This window comes from Cotesia glomerata, unplaced genomic scaffold (genome assembly GCF_020080835.1).
Source record: "Cotesia glomerata isolate CgM1 unplaced genomic scaffold, MPM_Cglom_v2.3 scaffold_40, whole genome shotgun sequence".
Classification (NCBI taxonomy): domain Eukaryota; kingdom Metazoa; phylum Arthropoda; class Insecta; order Hymenoptera; family Braconidae; genus Cotesia; species Cotesia glomerata.
Window position 1 is genome coordinate 12,516 of NW_025404017.1, and position 16,533 is coordinate 29,048.

Sequence of the window (16,533 nt, forward strand, 5' to 3'; positions counted from 1 at the left end):
AAAAACTTATGGCAAGGCAAAATATTGTACATTTATTTTTTAGAAAAATAAATCTCAGACTTGACACATTAGAAAAAATGTAAGAATTAAAAAACATTTATAAAATTTATTCTAGCGTAATTATGATAAAAATCATGAGAACAAGCTTTATTTTTTATACCGAGTTTACTTATTTTTAAATTCTTTCAAATTTTAGAATGAAAACTTATTCTACTTTTCCATATTCAATTGTTTTACTCAAGGTAGGGACTTTGGATTATTTTTCTAGACTTATTCACTGAATTAATAAAATGTTTTTTTTTTTTGTTGGTTTCGATGATCAAATTTTAAAATAAAAACTAAAACTATAAGAATTCGCCAAAAAAAAATAAATAAAGTAATCCTAAGTTTTATTTAGTCGTAGTAAAATATTTATTCTTGTAAACGTTAACAATTCAACTACTAAATACAAAATAAATATTTTTCACTATGAAGAATTTGTATCCATTTACTTGAGTGTATATATAATTAAATAAGCATTTAACCTACACATGCGTTGTTTCTCTTTAATCAAGTCACATTCATTTTTTGATCCCAGTATCTGACAAATATTACTCATTAATTGGTTTTTATTAACATATTGCTTAAGCAAACAAAATTTTTGAATTCCACTTTTATAATTTAGATGAAAAATATGAAAATATATCATGTAAGCAAACTATTCGTAACGTGATTGGAGTGATTGGTCGAATATATCATAAGCATGAAAATATATGCAAACTCTATAGTCAGGCGCGCGCAAATTTAAATTCTAGTTATATTAATTTTGTGTAATTTGTACGGTAAATTCACAAAGTCTATAGAGGTTACACATGGTAAAGATGACAGCGAATCAGGTTTGTATTTCTCTATTCTAAAAAAAAAAACAAAAAATAAAAATTACCTTCATTATTCTTAAATATAATTATTTGTTTCTACTAGAATCAAATTTTATATGATAAATTGAGTGACTTGATGATAAGTACACTAGAATTCATAGTTGGTGAAGACGAATATGCGCTCAAAAAAGTTAATTCTTGGGATGCAAGAATTTCGGAGCGGTGTTTGGTTAACTTGGCTAAACTAGGAATGCCATTCAAATACATAGGTAATTATTTAATGTACATATTTATTTTGTATAAAAATAATGATAACAATTAATTTAGCAGATATTTGATCATTTTAATAATTTTTGTAACAAATAAATTATGACAAAAAAATTTTTTTTAAATTGACATGCAAAAATTTTTAAAAATAAAAAATGTATTTTTTTATAAATAATTTTTTGGAACAAATTTATTATTCAAAGAAAATTAAAAAATTTTAAAGTGAGCTAAATTTAATTTCATAAAATAATGAGTCAATTGTTTTCAGTGACGTCAGTAATCACTTCAAAAAAGGACGGCTATGAAAAACTAAATGTTTTTTCAACATGTTTTTGGAATAAAGACACGGATTTTAAGTGTACTGTAAAATGGGAAAATAAGACTGTAATGTGTATTTTATCTATTTACGCATTAGCTTTGAATTAAACTACATAATTTTTTTAATTTTCTTGTCTAGATATATAATCCGTTAAGTAAATACAGCTAAGCAACATTATTTCCATATATTATCTTTTATCTCATTTATTTTATTTTATTTATATTTGGTAATTTAATACCGTAAGGCAGTTAGCAATCTAAATTCAATTGAAATTAATCATCCTATCTTAAATTACTTATGTGATGTGTTTATCCATAAATCTTGATAGCTGACGTCCAACAATTTTTTCATTTTTAAATATGTAAACAAATTACATATGTTAGTAAAATTATACAAAGGATTTTAAAGATCAGTTAGTGAAAATTTCGAAATAATTTTATTTTTGTAATACATTCATTTATTTGTTTGAAAATTTCCTGATGTTATAATAACTTTCTCAGTCTTAAAAATATATGACAAATTTTTAGCTTTTATATTTACTGTACTATTAAATAAATAATATAAAAATATATAGATACATTTGTTATATAAATTTTAACATGATGTAAGTTATATTATAATTCATAATAAATCCATGAAAAAAGCTTAAAAAAATCTAAATCGATTAATATTTAAAAATTCTTTATTGTTTATAAAATGTAACTTGTATATAAAAACTCGCTTTCCATAAATATTTTGTTATATTTATAACAAATAAATTGTTATTTTTTAATAAATAAAAAATAAAATTAGTTACGATTTGTTATTGTTATTGTTTTAAAAATATAAGTAGACTTAGACAATGAATCTATTCATTTGTTTCTATATAAAGCATACAAATCGTATATACATATACATTGACAGAAAGAATATTCTATTATAGAGAAAAAAAAGCCGGTAAAATTTCTAAGAATTCTGTATCAAGTAATACATTTAAATATACCAAAACATAGTTAGGGCTTACAGAGATACTTGATGCGTTTGTGTATGCGTGTTGTGTGTTGTGTTTAGGTGTGCGTTTGCATTTACAGCCGAATCTCGTTATGAGTCCTATTAGTGTCTCTCTCATGTTAACGCGAGTCAGATTAGAAAAAAAGTAACAAATACGACTCATAATAAGACTCGATTGTAATTTCCACCTTCCACGATAAAAATTGAGGAACGAAAAATGCGGCGCCACATTCGACTGTTGAGTATTCTCCATTTAACCGCCGTGAGTTAAAATGAGTTGGCGAGTATTTCTATCCTTCTCTAAAATTCGAGCTACTCGAATGAGTTGAGACTTGGTCGCACAGCGCACACACCTCTCGAAATTCCTCTTGATTCCGCCGTTATTTCGCATTGAACAATGGACGCTGCAACATCGTGTGTAGGGTTACGAGCCAGTTCAGTTAAAAAGATCAACAGCGTAGTAGTATAAACGGGAGAGAGAATTAAGTATATGATAAATGTTTGTGCGATAACAGTGATATTGATTAAGAATTATATAAATAATAAAAACATAAAATACCATCGAATATTTATCCGAGAAGTAAGTTTGCACCGTGTTGGTGTATTCAATATAGCTTATTAAAAGAAAAAAAAAAAAAGATAGATTTTATTGTCGAATGAAAGACCTACATATTTACGAAAGTACTGCTGCGTGGCTTAGTTACGTTGCGGAATATTAATGAATAGCTGCGACTAGCGAGAGGTAATTATTAATTATTAAAAGTATTACATTTAATGATAATAAAGATTAGTAATAAGTAGTTAGGGTTTTAATAATAATAATAATAATCATAAAATCAACGTTTCCAGTGGCTAATGCAGTAAGTAAATCGTGTACAACTACGGCAAAAAAATGACGAACATTAATCAACCGAGAGAACGCATAAATTTTTTTGTAACACATGTACGCACCAATGGCCCGTGGTTACAAATTTGTGGACAAATGGATCGCAACAATGCACGTGAAGTGGAAAGGTTGATATCGATTCTTAAAGATGGTTTTGATCGAGGAATCGGTAAAACTACTACACAAAATATCCATTCCAGCATATGCTGTGCTTATCATGAAGATAATTATTACCGTGCAAAAATAATTAAAGTTGAATCCGATGTAAAAATTTATGTCGAATTTGTCGATTATGGTAACAGTGAATACGTTCACATATCGCAAATACGATTACTTGAAACAACAAATGAAGGTTTGAAACTACAATCTATTCCGTCATTAATGATAGAATTTCCTTTAACGACAGTTATGCCTATTAATAATATGTGGAGTCGGGCTATTATTGACGTTATTAATAATTTGTTGAGATATCATGAGTTTCCGGTTGAAATATTTGATTATGGTAATCAACAAAAATTTACATTATACTACAATGGACGAGATTTTGCTGAGTATTTGGTAACTAGTCAAATGGCTTTGATGACGCCGACAGCTCATGAGATCAGGTAAAATAATTTTTAATTAGATTATTAAATAATTACTGTTTTTAAAAATATTTTGTAATGAAATAAAAATATTTTCTAATGTATTTCAGGCCTACCAAGGACATTCAAATGATTAGACAGCAGCACCAACTTCAGCAGCAGCAGCAACAACAACATCAACAACATCAACAATCTCAATATCATCAACCACAACTTCAACAACCTCAAGTTCAGCAACCCCAACTTCAACCACCATCACTTCATTTAGCAAATCCGATGTATCGGCCAGGACCAGCACCTACACCAGTGCCTTGTGAATCTCATGGAGTGAATATGACTATCAACGATAATTTTCAAATGAAATTACGACAGCCACGGTCAATTCCATCTAACAAACCTCTTCAAGAAAATTGGCGACGACCTTATCCATCTACTGTTCAACAAATGAGACCACCAACATCAATTTCACCTCGCTCACAAGATTCAGCTGCCTTCAAATCACGTAATTTAGAACGTGATACGAGACATCAAGTGCTTGTATCAGATGTCGAAGATGGTCCCCTTAAATTTAATGTCCAGTTACAGAGTTGTGCTCAAGAACTTGATACTTTGTCGAGAAATATAAATAGTATTCCGCTGAAACCGCTATCAGAACCACCAATTCACGGTGCTGCATGTCTTGCACTTAATTCCAAGACCAACCGAATACGTCGTGCTGTTGTTTCGACTGTTATCAACACATATAAAGTTAAGGTATGGTACTGTGATTATGGCGACCAAGAAATTTTACCACATTCTAGTATTTATGAAATACCACCAAATTACTCGAATCCACAAGCGTTGTCAGTAATATTTACATTGAGTGGCGTACGTGAGTTAAATGTTACACCAGAAATGAAACAATATTTCAAGGATTTGGTGCTCGGCAAGACTTTAACCTTAGTCGTGATGCCTCGTGAAGATTCACCATTGATGCACTACGGAAATTTATTTATTGATGACAAGAATGTTTTGGAAATGATATTAGAGGCTTTTCCAGACTCTACAATAAAGTTTCTTGAAGCTCCTTATTTGACATCTGGCACCCGTGAAAATGTTCAAGTATCTTACGTCGATTCGTGTAGTAAATTTTTTGTACAATTGAACAAAAATGTATTGGATATGGAATCTTTAGCAAATTCTTTGACAGAATGTGTTAAAATAGCACCGCCGATTAAAACAGCGAACATAAAAGTAGGATTAAAATGTCTAGCTCATAGTAGCGCTGATTCTGAATGGTAAATTTAATATTTTTAATTATTAATTCTTTTTTATTAGTGTAATTAATTAGTTGTAATTTTTTTTGTTAATAGGTATCGAGCGGAAGTTATAAAAGTTGTCGATAATTACGTTACAGTCCATTACGTTGATTATGGCAATGATGAAACGATTCCATGTAATGCTATTCGTTCAATTCGCAGTGAAGAACTCACGAAGATACCAATTCAAGCCTTACAGTGTATCCTTAATGGCTTCGAGTTCGTACCTTACAATCCAGAAGTTGATGATAAATTTGAGGCCTACGTTTTGGATAAACCTCTGGTGATGGCTGTCTTGGATGTTAAACCGTCAGGACTTATAGTCGATCTTTATGACTCCAACGTTAAACCGATTGCAAATATATCGGCTAAACTGAGAAATGGTACTTTGGAAGTACCCACTTCAGCACCAGTTAGTCAACCTCAATCCGCAAGCACAGGTTCAACTCACTATCAAGATGATATCAGTGATACTTCAAAGAGAAGTTTCCGCGAAAAAAGGTAATTTTTTTATTATTTTTAATCCACTTTTAAAGTTGCTACTGATAGAAATAGAATATGAATTATATAAACATTAGAATACTATAGAAAAAATAATACTATAGAAGTATTTGAATAGTTAATTCAATATTTAAATGATTATAAATACAGGTCTGACATGAAAACTCAGCTGTTTTCATCAATCCATCAACATACAGCCAAAGCGAAAAGTACTAAAAATGCACGGTAATTTTTAAGAAAAAAAAAAAAAAGCAAACAAAATTAATTATCCGTATCGCTTATCATTTTCATAATTGCAATTAGATTTATGTATTGTCAAAAGCTTTTAATGTTCTGCACTTGTTTATAGTTTTATGCACATAGAGTTTATTTTTATCAGATCAGCCTAATTCATCTATGTTAAAATATTTTCTAATTCACATTTATTCAAAGTTTGAAGTACTATAGTTTTTTATTTCAAAAATACGCAAAATGTCACAAAAAATGAAAACTATTTTTATTTTATTTGGGAAATTTTTTGTATGGTTCAGGTTCGTTGACCTGAAATATATATATATATATATATATATATATATATATATATATATATATATATATATATATATATATATATATATATATATATATATATATATATATATATGCAGCTGCATATATATATGCTATATATATATATATATATATATATATATATATATATATATATATATACAGTGCTCCCTCCCTAAGATATTTTAGTTTTGTCTCGATTTTTCCATTAGTTATTAACAAGAGAAGAAAAAATAACCTGTTATATCTTAGGGAGAGAGCACTGTATATATAATTAGAAAATCCGAATGAACGCTTTCTTTATAATTTTAAAGGTTCAAATATCTTGAAATTCTTCAAAGTTTTGGATTATAAATTTTTTATTTAAAATTATTTTAAGTGAGTACGTGGGAAATACAATTTATTATATCGCTTAAAAATACATGTAAATATTGACCAAGACGACCAGTGGTCCAAACATGTTAAGGGTTTGAAAAATATAACAAAAAATGGTTTTTAATTTAAAATTCTTAGCTAATCAAATACTTCAAAAATTTAACTATCATAAGATTAGATTAAATTGTTTTATTGCTAATACTGGTACTAAAATTTTATTATCCTGAAACTTCTCAAATCTCCTTAATATATTTGCTAAACTTCTGTGAAGTTCAAAGGGATTTCATAAAATATTGAGAATAGTTTAAACCTGGCATGTGGCCAATTACGATCAGTAGCCATTAAAAATAAAATAAAAAAAAAACCTAATGACTACTTCGGGTCATTGGTTTGTAGGTAAACCTTTGCAAGATTTGTACCTGACATTACTATTTATATTTATTTAAACCTCGACATCATTTGAGACTTGAATTGTATATTACTTCTGTAGAATAACTTACTGTACACTAAGTGATCCCAACTATTGTTTCAATAGCCAGTATCCAATTGATAGGGAAATAGTTTGATTTTTTTTTTTTTTTAATAAAAAATGTACAAATTTTACATATTTTTTATGTCAGGCAAAACTCGTTTACCTTTCTTTCAGTGAGAAATTAAAAATTAAAATCGGTATAAATTATAGTAGTTTAAATGTGAAATAATTTTTAATTTAATTTAACAAAATTAATTGATCAATGTATTCTTAATTTGCCTATTTATATTTTTAAATATCAGTTGAATAATCAATAACATAGTTCACAATGCACCAGTAAATACCATTGCATGTTAAAATAAATAAGCTTTACATAATATAAAATTTAAGAATTTGTTTTTTATATTAAAAATAATTTTTTATTTTTTACGAACAGCGAAGAAAACGACAGCAGTACATCCAAGAATCATAACGACTCTTACCCACAGTCACACGAGAATTCTTCATTCGAAAATACTCGAGCTAAGAATTGGAAAAATGCTGAAAATGAAGACAAACGCTACAACAGTCGTGAACCAAAGTCAACAAGTCGTGACTGGTCAGGCCATTGTGATAGAAGCAATAGAGATTATTCACGAAACGATCGATCTGCTCCACGCTATGATAGAAACGATATCAACGATAGGTTTGATAATGACAACAACATGAATGGCCGTCGAGATCGTAGTAGTGGACGTGGACGTATAAGCTCGGGTAGTCGAGACAGATTCGATCGTAATAATGCAGGAGACACCTCATGGAGTGATAAAGATTCAAATGCATCGTCACGAGGGAGTGGTAGACGTGGCAGACGACCAGATAGAGGTGGACCACGTGGAGGGTCATCCCAGAGCAGAGGTCCAGGAAGAGGCAGCAGCATCAACGGCGGAATAACTGGAGCTCGTCGAGACAGACCACGAAGTACTAGCAACGACAACGAGAATGATTTCGAACGAAATCTCAAACCCAACAATCGATCTAATGATTTTAATAATTACACTTCATCCGACAATACACGATTCAAGCAAAATAATCAAAGATACAATGATCAGCGCAATGACCGAAATAAAAAGAGTGAAATTGATGTTTGGGATCCGGTAACTACAGTTACTAGTACTGACGAGTGTTCACCAGCTGCATATTCCTCGTCATTATTATCATCATCATCACTGGCATCATCATCAATAGTTCAAATTACCCCACCTAATATTACTCTTGGTGCTATAAAACATTGTGAAATTGTATTTATAACTAGTCCTACAGATTTTCACGTGCAACTAAGACCTGATAATTTAGAATTAGATCCTGTTATGAATAGAATCGCACAAATTTATGAGACTGGGGGTAATAATTTGTCTGAGGCGAATGCCAAAGTTGGTACGAGTTGTGTTGCTCAGTACTCAGAAGATTTAAAATGGTATCGTGCTGTAATTCAATCAATTGAACCATTTGGAGTTACCGTAAGATTCGTAGATTACGGAAATGTTGAATCTGTGACCTATGATAAGATAAAAGAACTTGACGCTGAACTTGCTAAATTACCAGTTCAAGCTATCAACTGTAAACTGCTCGCCGCATCAAAAACCGTATGGGACACCAACGAAATTAACGAATTTACTTCACTTGTAGAGTTGACGTCACTTGAAGCTGAATTTGTTGCTGAAGAAAATAATGTTTATGAAGTTCTCGTCCGTGAAGTTGTCGATAATGAAACTTTTGGGCCGTATTTAAATGAGCGATTTTCCAATGGTGCTGATTTAATGCAAGCCAAAGAAGTTGCTAAAAATAAAAATCGATCTAGTCGCGATGGAAAATTAATTACTCACGCAGCAACAGATAACTACGCACCGTTAGAACAAACATGGATTGAACCTCGTATAAATTTACCAATGGAAGAAGGTGTTATTGTCACATGGCTAATTGACCCAGATAATTTTTACTGTCAACTTCTTGGTAGGTCAAAAGATTTCCGATCAATGATGAATGAAATGCAAAAGATCTACTCTAAACGACAGCCTGCTCGAGATAAGATTGCTGTTGGTTCGACAGTCATAGCTGTTTTCGCTGATGATGGGGCATTTTATCGAGCTGAAGTTCTTCAAGTTATGTCTGATATTTTTGTTGTTCGCTACGTTGACTTTGGAAATACAGCTATAGTGAAATCATCCGAGATCTATCGTGTTGATAAAAAATTCATGGATTTACCGAAGCAAGCTGTATGCTGTAGCTTGAAAAACGTTATACCTCCAGGAAGTGGCTGGTCAAAATCAATCCATGATGACATCGATCGTCTCTTTAATGTTGAAAATCTTCGATGCAAATTTCTGCAAGAAAGTAATAACAAATACTTGGTTTCCTTGACACACGACGGTCAAGATTTGGCTGATATCTTGGTGCAAAAAGGCTTGGCTGCTTCACCAAATTCTCATGGTGAGTCTTTAATGTATACATACTTAATTATTAGATAATAGTTATGATTGTTACCATAGCTGTCGTGGATTTCATTAATTTGGAAACTATTGATGAAGTAGGTATGTTTTGAAAAAAAATCCGAGTTTATAAATTAAAATGTATAATCTCAATAAATTATTTTGATATTATTTTAAACAACGTACAAGTAATTGTAATTAATATTATTTGTTCTTTATAGAAGCAGAAGAGAATGTCGATAGCAATCATCATTTGTCACAAATAGACATAAGCTATTTACGTGGACAGATCTTACGAGTTAAAATATCAAAAGTCGAAAGTGTAAACAAATTTTACATACAATTACCATCTGCAGCAGCTAGTGAAAAAATAATTGATAATTATATGGCTAATCAAGATCAAAAGGTACAAAAAATTTTTTTTATTTTAAATTTGTTTTAATTAATCGAGTGTGAGTTTTATTGTGATTAATTCTGGTAAACATATATTCATTTCTGAATGATTTGCTTGTATTTCTAATAAAAAATATACTCTTAAGCAAGTCACTGTCTATATAAAAAAAAAAAAAAAAAAAAAAAAAACTATCTTGAATAACTTTATTAATAAGTAACAATATTATTGGAATGATTAATAAAACCGAACTTACAATTATAACTCAACATTTTGACTAAAATATTAAGTTCGTTGATTTTATTGCATCGCACGATGTATGGTAATTAATAGACTGAATTATAATTGATTAACAACTACAACTTGCAACTGTGAGCATAAAATTCATAAATTAAAATAGTCACCTTAAATATTCATCATTAATTATTCACTCATTCATCAATTCATGAATTTTTTTTTTATTTACTGAGTTCCGATTTTAAAACTAAATTTATATTAAAATAAATCTCATAAAATGACAACTAATTACAATTAATTTTCTGATTCTTCCAAAATTAAAAAATTAATTATTAGATTGTGTAACTAAAACCGAATAAATTTTTAATATTTATTAAAATTACTAGCGGTGGTAGCAGAATTTTGAGTCTTGTTAAGTATAAATCTCCACAAAAACTGTTGAAAATAAAAAATAATACAAGTTACAAAAAAATATGGCAATGTTAGGTGATGCCAAAACTGTTATCAAATGAGGTGTGCCTTGGAGCGGGTTGTCTTGTTCATACAGAGAAAGGATGGAGACGAGCTGTTGTCACAAATTTTATTACAAAAACGACAAATTATGACGTGAGGTTCATTGATACTGGAGAAATCGATGTGGTCCCACTGAATTGTGTGAGTTTTTTCGTACCCGGTTGATGTATTTGTCATGAAAGAAAACTTAACAAATATTTTAATAACAGAATAGTCTTATTTTTTAACGACGTCGTGAGCAACTAATACCATACATTTTGTGATCAACTAATATCACGAGAAATATATTAATCGATTTGATATAGATTAATCGTGTATGTAAATCAGTTTAGTTATTGAAAGGAAATTATAATTTTTATTTCCAAATTTTATAATATAGATGTTGGCGTTGTCAGGAGAACTTTCTATCATGCAAAAACAGGCTGTTGAATGCAGTTTAGCTAATGCTGTTTCCTCTTCAGCTGACAATACTTTCAGGAATCTAGTTGAGAATAAAGAAGTTATTATTCGTGTCAATGAAGTTAATTATAACCGGTAATTTATTTTTATTTTTTTTTTATTGTCAAATAATGGGTCTTAATTGTTTTTTTTTTTTTTTTCTTTGTAGTCTTGTTGTAGACGTATTTGACGAAAGCGGTAAGAAGATAAAACTTCAAAATGAAGCAGATGAAAGTATCAGTCCCATATGCCCTATGCCAATATTTTTCCACCAACATCAAGTTGCTGTTTCGCATGTAAATAACTCGAAAAGTATTTGGCTGAAACGAGATGCTGATCAAGATACTGACGCAGCTCTTCTCAATGAACTTTTTGAGTACTACTCTACGTCTGGACAACAATTGGATATTGAAATCAACAAGTTCTGTGCAGCTCAATGTTCCGATGGTAATTGGTACCGTGCAAAAATCGTTACTAAAACGGGCTCGGGAGCAGTTGTGCTTTACATCGACTATGGTAATACTGAAGAAGTTTCTTTGGATAAATTAAAAGAATTAGAACGAAATTTCTTTAAGCATTCTCAACTGGCAATTGAAGTAAGACTGACCTTTAATCTCGGAGGTGGAACGAAAGAGCAAGAAATTCTTAATACTTACGTATTGAACCAGTCATTCAACGCAACACTGCGATTAAATGCTAATAATGACTGGGTTGCGTCATTAAATTTGAAATCAGGCCAACCGCTGGAAGACCAATTGCGTGAATTAGGGCTCCTGGAACATGGTGAGAGTCAAGCAATAAAAGTAACCAAAGAAGCAATGCTTCCAGTTATTAATGAACCAGAAGACTTAATCATTGGAGGTAAATTTAAAGTTGTTGTTGCTCATGTAGAAAACCCAACACAGTTTTGGATTCAAAGATTAAATGATTTGCCTGCTCTCGAACAACTCGAGAAAAAATTACAAGACGATGCTTTGAATTATCTACCAATTGAAGGTGTTCCTGAAGAAAATCTTATTTGTGTAGCTCTTGACACTGCAAACTCTCTGTGGAACAGAGCAGAGGTTATAGTAGCTGACACAGAAATGGTTACAGTTCGCTACATCGACTACGGAAACACGGATGTGTTACTTGACATGAGCAAAATTAAACAGCTTCCAAATTCAATGAAGTCAATAAAATGGTATGCTACAAAATGCCGATTGGATCTAATTCCAATAGATTGCGAAGATTGGAGTGAAAGCGCTATTAATTATTTTGCAGATAAAACTGTAGAAAATGAGAACTTAACTGCCATTGTTATAGCTGATGGTAGTTCAAAGCGTATTGATCTTATTGACGATAACGGCAGTATTACCAAAATGCTAGTCAATGAAAACTTAGCAAAACAGATTCAAGCTCATGAAGATGTTATCGATGAAGTAGTTGAAAATGTTCTCGATCCACGATCAGCTTTTATCTGCCATATTAATTCTCCTGGTGAATTTTGGGTGCAAGAAGAAAAATCAGTAGCTGATTTAGAGCACATCGCAGACCGTTTTCTCGTTGCTGATATGTTTCCTAAAGTTACTCAAGTTGTACCAGGAGAACTCTGTGTTGCCAAATTTCCCGATGACAATTCTTGGTATCGCGCACGAATTATTTCGCATGGTTCATCGGGAACAAATGTCTTTTACATTGATTATGGAAATTCTGCGGTATCAACTGAAATTCGAGTAATTCCAGATGACGTAAAAAATATACCACCATTATCACGTAAATCTTGTTTACCATTACCACCAGGTATCGAGAAATGGTCTGAAGCAGCACGTGAGGAGTTCATTAAGATGGCTGATGATGGAGCAACAATATTTTTCCTGGATGTTATTGAAGAAGGAGAAACTTCTACAGTCAAGCTTACTCTTAATGGTGAAAATATTGTTAACTCATTAGAAAAATTTTGTGAAAAAAAAATTGCAACAGAAAGTTCAGCCGAAGCCAATCCTGAAATTGATAATTCTACTAATAAAGTGTTTGTTAGTCACGTCAATTCACCATACGACTTCTACGTTCAAGAACAAAAACACATAGCGGATTTAGATATGATGACTGAGCGATTGACAACTGCTGACACGTTTTTGCAACTCGATGAAATTAAAGAAGAAGTTTTGTGTATCGCTCAGTTTCCCGAAGATTCTGCATGGTATCGAGCACGAGCATTGTCACATGGGAATGAAGGCACACAAGTTATCTACATTGATTATGGAAATACGGCAGTAACTACAGAGCTTCGAAAAATTCCAGTTGATTTAGAATCACTACCACCTTTATCGCGGCATTGTCGTCTAGCTGCACCTGCAAATGTTGAGTGGTCTTGTGAAGCTTATCAAGAGTTTATTAAGCTTGTCGATGATGGTAACAGTGAGTTCATAATGATGATAAAAGATGAAACTGATGAAATATCAACAGTTCAGCTTATTTTCAATGGCGAAGATATTACTGAAAAATTAAATCAGTATTGTAAAAAACTAGTACCTGTGATTGAAGAAAGACTGCCTCCACTAGGTGAAGAAACTTCTCTTAATGTCATGATAAGTCATGTTATTTCGCCATCCGAATTTTGGATACAAGCTGAAAATAAAATTTCAGAACTTGAACTGATGGCCGAACGCCTAAATGGTGCTGAGAATTTCTCACCTTTGGAAGTGCCTATCGGCGGAATCATTTGTGTTGCTAAATTTCCAGAAGATAGTTTGTGGTACCGCGCTAAAATTCTAACTCATCATGAATCTATTAATGATATAGAAGTATCTTTTATTGATTACGGTAACTCGTCTTTAACAAGTGAGATTCGTCAACTGCCAGAGGAGTTGGCTAAAATTCCTCCTTTGTCGAAATTTTGTTCATTGAAGATGCCAGACGATGTTGAATGTTGGTCTCTAGAAGCTTGCGAAAAGTTCATTGAACTCGTATCAGATGGACAGACGATGTTTGAGTACAAAGAACTCTACGGAAACGATATAACCTACGTCGATCTTAAATGTAACGGACAAGACGTTGTAGAAATACTTGCTTCATTATGTTCAAAAAAGACAAGTTCAACTACTACTGTTGATCAGAAAGTAATTCCTGAAAATATTGAGTATAAAATCGAAAAACACTCAATATGTGAAAATATTAAAATGGAAAAAGAATTCAACTCACACACGTATGAAAAATATTGTGAAAGTAATTTTTCAAGTAATACGTCTGGTGTTGATGTGTTAACGAATTCAGATAATTCACACGATGGCAATCCGTTTGAAAAAGTTGAAACTTCGGAAATTGTTAATAGTACATTAAAACAATCTGATGCAACTGTTGATGATTCATCAGCCGTCGGCGATACTTTGATCATCAATTCTAATTGGAGAGCTACTGAAAACATCGATAAAGCTTCAGCCAGTGTTGATGAAACTCTCCCTGAACAACAGACTGTAATCGAAATAACACGTAATCTTTCAACAGATATAAGTTCAGAGAAAATGAACAGAAAACTATCAATTTCTGAAATCGAGACATTACCTGTTGAACAAGCTGAATTGACTACTGAGTCAATTACTACTGAGTTATCAAGCACTCAGATTAAAACTTCTACTTTTGATATCACTCTGAAAGAGAGTTCAAATATTGATACTAAAGATGAAGTTACTATGGTTGATACTAATGTAGAGACGTTTTTTGAAAAAGAAAAAACAGTCAGTTATGAAAAAAAAATTCTGGCAAACGATGTTTCAATTGTAGAACCAGAACCAAAAACTACCCCAGCTGATATAAATACTGATGACGTAATTGAAATCGAAGACTCTATAAGTATTGAAGAAAAATTAACTCCGGTTGAATTAATTTTAGACGAAGAACAGAATATAATTACTATAGAAGAAGAAATATCTCCCCGCGATATCGTAGTTGAGGAGCAAGATTCCATTATCATTATTGAAGACGAAATCAGTCATGCAGAATCATCAAATGAACCAATTATCACAGAGAAAAAAAAGACGGTCACTGTATCTGATTGTTTCGTTGTTGACGAAAATGAGATAAGTGCTCAACAAGAAATCATAACTCCGGATAGTTCAATACCTCCGTCACCGATTGGAGACATGCCAAGGTATGGACGACGTAATTCAACGCCCCATGAGGAGAAAATAGTTCCGGGTAGCATCAATAAAGGTATTGAGTTAACCACCGACGAAGAAACGATTGAAGTCGAAACGATTGAAAAATCTTCGGTTTAAAATTATATAGATAAAAGTAATCAGCAATATCTATCAACAGTTAATAATTCTATTTTACTAACATTTTTCTTTAAGTTTTTTGTTTTTATAATTTTAAAATGAAATTATTAATTATTATAATGTGCCACTTTATGATTTATCCAAAGATATTGAAACTATATAATAAGTTTTTTTTTTATATTTTTATTACGTTAGTTTAATTACTTTCATTTATTTATTTTGTTCGTTATAAAAAAAAAAGTGCCTGGAGCAATTTAAGAATACTATGTTCAGTTATTAATCAATATGAAATTATCTTGAAAATTAAAAAAAAAAATAAATTTCAACAGTTGAAAATTAAAAAAAAATAATTTTTATTATGATTATATTTTTTTTATTTATGTTAATTTAAATATCTCTATTTTGTTTGCTATTAATTAATAAAAAATGTAATAGTAATTTATGCAAAAATTATTTTTCATATTATGTATTCGTGATATAAATAAAGTGAAAAAAATTTTGAAAATTATTAGAAAATGTAAGCTTGAGATAACTCAGATATGGTTCTAAATGTTAATTTCAATGATTAATATTTAATTATCAGAATAAGGAATAAATAAATAAATTATAGTTATTTAAAATTTATAAATTTCTATTTATTAAATTTAATATAGAAATAAGCTTTTTTTGAACTTCCGACTTTCATTGTATATTTAAGCAGCTCAAATTAATTTTTATAATAAAATGTTTAATAAAATGATCTCACTGTTTACTTTTATTAACAGTATATTTCTCTACTCTAGTTGATTGACATTATTTTAGGTACAAAATTTATAAGTATTTATATTTAGATTACTCTTTTACTATAGATTTGTTTTCTTTGAGATTTATTTTTAAAAATCCTAATATTCCCGCAAAGTTGGTGCTGTGCTGCTGCGTAACGGCAATAGTAAAAAGAATATAAACAATTTCATAACCTTAAAATTTTTATTGTAAGGTAAACAATAATTAAGAATACTTGAATTTAAATTGATATCTTGATAGATTGTAAGAAATTTTAATTTTTTATGACTATATGTGTTATAAAATGTTTCCATTTTATAAAAGTGAATATTGATATTCCCATCAATATTTATCGAAATGTAAGTAAAAT

General features: G+C 30.6%; 2 protein-coding genes across 6 annotated transcripts; both read left to right on the top strand.

Annotated features, from left to right (window-relative positions):
* The first annotated feature begins 783 nt into the window (after nt 1-783).
* Nucleotides 784-1,954, top strand: LOC123274520 (dynein light chain Tctex-type 1-like). Its single transcript, XM_044742170.1, has 3 exons — nt 784-875; nt 961-1,126; nt 1,393-1,954. The coding sequence occupies exons 1-3, from the start codon at nt 852-854 to the stop codon at nt 1,548-1,550; spliced, it is 348 nt and encodes a 115-aa protein (XP_044598105.1). The 5' UTR covers nt 784-851; the 3' UTR covers nt 1,551-1,954.
* A 736-nt stretch (nt 1,955-2,690) lies between these two features.
* Nucleotides 2,691-16,138, top strand: LOC123274521 (maternal protein tudor-like). 5 transcript variants are annotated; one of them, XM_044742172.1, is made up of 11 exons: nt 2,691-3,175; nt 3,283-3,924; nt 4,014-5,180; nt 5,256-5,702; nt 5,853-5,927; nt 7,535-9,567; nt 9,627-9,668; nt 9,788-9,972; nt 10,681-10,848; nt 11,087-11,241; nt 11,315-16,138. In XM_044742172.1, the coding sequence occupies exons 2-11, from the start codon at nt 3,326-3,328 to the stop codon at nt 15,399-15,401; spliced, it is 8,958 nt and encodes a 2,985-aa protein (XP_044598107.1). In that variant the 5' UTR covers nt 2,691-3,175; nt 3,283-3,325; the 3' UTR covers nt 15,402-16,138. The 5 variants fall into 5 exon arrangements, with proteins under 5 accessions (XP_044598107.1, XP_044598106.1, XP_044598110.1 ...); XM_044742171.1 differs by having other exon boundaries at nt 2,691-3,174; nt 3,275-3,924; XM_044742175.1 differs by lacking the exon at nt 10,681-10,848 and having other exon boundaries at nt 2,692-3,174; nt 3,275-3,924.
* The last annotated feature ends 395 nt before the right edge of the window (nt 16,139-16,533 follow it).